Source organism: Humulus lupulus, chromosome 5 (assembly GCF_963169125.1).
Source record: "Humulus lupulus chromosome 5, drHumLupu1.1, whole genome shotgun sequence".
Classification (NCBI taxonomy): domain Eukaryota; kingdom Viridiplantae; phylum Streptophyta; class Magnoliopsida; order Rosales; family Cannabaceae; genus Humulus; species Humulus lupulus.
This window is the reverse complement of record NC_084797.1, coordinates 230,442,335-230,445,301: the sequence shown is the minus strand read 5'-3', so window position 1 is coordinate 230,445,301 and position 2,967 is coordinate 230,442,335. Positions and strand designations below refer to the sequence as shown.

At 33.6% G+C, this 2,967-nt stretch overlaps 1 protein-coding gene across 1 annotated transcript; it reads left to right on the top strand.

Moving 5' to 3' along the window:
• Positions 1–303: 303 nt before the first annotated feature.
• LOC133778334 (F-box protein PP2-A12-like) lies at positions 304–2,723 on the top strand. Its single transcript, XM_062218224.1, has 3 exons — positions 304–855; positions 1,385–1,503; positions 2,084–2,723. Exons 1-3 carry the CDS (start codon positions 532–534, stop codon positions 2,502–2,504), a joined length of 864 nt encoding a protein of 287 aa, XP_062074208.1. The 5' UTR covers positions 304–531; the 3' UTR covers positions 2,505–2,723.
• Positions 2,724–2,967: the final 244 nt, after the last annotated feature.

Below are 2,967 nucleotides of genomic sequence, written 5' to 3'. Positions count from 1 at the left end.
AAAAACCAATAATAATAAAAGAAAAATATAATACCTTCATATTATACAAATATCCCTAGAAAAATCTGGTCCAATTCCAACACATATACGCATAACAGATATTATCCCTAAAAAAATCTTAAACGTTTAATTAGATTAAATTAATTAATTTTTCTTTTTTCTAAAACCAGAAACAATATAAATTAGTGTGAACAAAGAACCGAACAAGGTTTTGTAAACTAATTTTTTAATTAGAAAAATAAAAATAAAAATAAAATAAGAAAAAGTTAGCTTATGGTCCACGAGAAGAGTCTACCATTCATTTTCATTTCAACTCCGTTTTGCGTCAAAATCAAATACCGCTGTATTCCTTTCTGTTTTTCTCGGGAAACAAACAAAACTAACTCAAACAGCCTAGCGTCCGTGTACCAAGTATACCCATATATCTTAAACCACCATTAACACCCCATTTCTTACCTCAATCGATTCATTAGAATTCTCTTTTATCTGGGTTTTTTTTTTTGTCAAATTTGTGTTTTTCTTTTTCTTTTTATGGGTCTTGGTTTCTCTTTGTTGCTCAATTCGGACCCAGATGGGTCGATGGGTTCGCAATCAAAACCTGGTCTTGGGGATTTGCCAGAGAGCTGTGTCGCTTCGATTATGGGATATTTGGAGCCTACTGAGATATGCCAATTGGCGAAGCTGAATCGGGTTTTTCGTGGAGCTTCCATGGCGGATTTTGTTTGGGAATCGAAATTACCTTCCAATTATCGGATTCTTGTCCAAAAACTATTGGGAGATTCCTTGGGAAATTTGGGTAAGCGGGAGATTTATGCGAGGCTTTGTCGGCCTAATACTTATGATGATGATACCAAGGTGTGTTCTGCTTTGATATTCTTGTTTGCTGTTTGGTTACCGAGAAAATAACTCCCAAAATAAATATATTAATTTTGATTTCTGGATAGAAAAGGAAAAGAATAATCATGGAAACCCTCTTCGTTTTCATTTCTTTGATCTAAAGTTCGACTATTTTGTTCGTTTGGTTGATGAGTAAATGTGTTAGAAAATGATATATTTTCAGGTTTGAATCTCAGATTTCTAATTATTTGATATGGGATTAGATTATTTTTATGGTTTTGTCATTTGAAGATCAAATTTTTTGGCTTTGAGTCCAGAGGACAACTTGTAAGAAGAAGATAGATAGAACTGTGAACTCTAAATTTTATTCCTTAGTAATTTTAGAAAGACCATTGACTAAGCCATTTGAAGTAGTAGAAGGTATTGAATTTGTTAAAAGATAGTAGACTAGTCTCATGTTTTCTCGGTGACCAAACAGAATTTCATTTTTTGAATAATTCAGGCCAATTAGAAAGACCATTGACTAATCCATTTGTGTTGCTTGCAGAAAGTTTGGTTGGACAAAAGCACAGGTGGGGTTTGCTTGTCTGTTGCTTCGAAGGGGTTATCGATAACCGGGATTGATGATCGAAGATATTGGAACTATATTCCAACAGAAGAATCTAGGTAAAATTCGATTTATCTTGTGTTCATGTTTGTACTTTTCTTATTGTCGTACTTTCTGTTGTGAGATTTCATTGAAATGGGAATGTTTGTATCAGTATTATCATGTATATTATCGATGGATGAAGAAAGTTCGACTTTTACGGGGATTTCCTTGCTCGAATTTTCCGAAGTATGTTGTTTTTTTGTTACCCTTTTTGTAAAATCTCTATTCTGTGGCTTTTGATTTTCAAATGAATGACTTTGTTCTTTTGAATGAAAGTTTGTGGTTTTCACCATTGTTTTTATTCTCTTCAAGACTTTGTTTTTTTGTATACTGTCTTATGTCTTCTAATCTTCAAAGCAGAACTACAGATTAGATTTTGTGAAAAAGAGATGTTTTTGGTTTCTGTTTGTCCAAAAAGAAAATCACTTACTAGAATTAAGAGTTGAAATTATCTTTATGTTTGTCTGAAACTACTAAGAATAGATGAGAAAAGGAAGCCTATCAACTTCCTTCTGGTGTTACACTGAAGCTGTATGATGATAATGAAATGATTACTTCAACTGATTCTGATTCTGAGTTATCTTTCCATATTTATAGATTCCAAACCGTTGCATACCTTCAACAAATTTGGTGGTTTGAAGTTGATGGGGAGGTCGAGTTCCCATTCCCACCAGGGACATACAGCCTATACTTCAGGCTGCAATTGGGGAGGGCAAGCAAGAGGTTTGGCCGCCGAGTCTGCAACACTGAGCGTGTTCATGGTTGGGACCTAAAGCCAGTAAGGTTTCAGCTATGGACTTCGGATGGTCAGAGTGCTACATCCCAGTTCTTCTTAACCGAACCTGGAAGATGGAATCTCTACAGAGCTGGGGACTTTGTTGTAGACAATGCCCATGTTTCCACAAAGATTAAATTCTCAATGACCCAGATTGATTGCACTCACACAAAAGGTGGGCTTTGTTTAGACTCTGTAATGATAATTCCAAGCCAGTTTAGAGAGAGGTTAAAGCACTTTTAGATTGCACTTAACCAATACTGCTAGGAAGCTTGTGTTATATATAGAGGTAGTCTATATCAAGAAGAACCATATTACAGTAGTTCTTCTAAGTATGCATGTAAATTTGTAAGTGTATATGTTTATTCGATTTATTTTATAGTGTTATATATTTTCAAGGTTGTTTGCCTCCTTGTACGGAATTATTTTTTGCAAATAAAATGAGTTGATGTTTGAGTTGAATGGTAACTTATTCCGAACTACTACTGTGACAACAAACTAATATATTTTTATTCTGAACTACTATGGTAATGGAGAGCCAATTAAACAGAGTGCTTTCATGAATATTATAGTAATTGACTTAATAATGTATATATTAAGAGTAAATTGCTATTAAAAAATCCAATGTTTTCAAAATATTATATTTTTATACCTAATTTTTTTTTTGTGGTCAGTATACTTGGTATCTTCAAAATGTTACATTTTT

Excerpts from the sequence above, each read along its gene's own strand:
- LOC133778334 (XM_062218224.1), top strand. The coding sequence starts at position 532 with ATGGGTCTTGGTTTCTCTTTGTTGCTCAATTCGGACCCAGATGGGTCG. Across the intron at positions 856-1,384 it reads CTTATGATGATGATACCAAG|AAAGTTTGGTTGGACAAAAG; the intron begins GTGTGTTCTGCT and ends TGTTGCTTGCAG. Across the intron at positions 1,504-2,083 it reads ATTCCAACAGAAGAATCTAG|ATTCCAAACCGTTGCATACC; the intron begins GTAAAATTCGAT and ends CCATATTTATAG.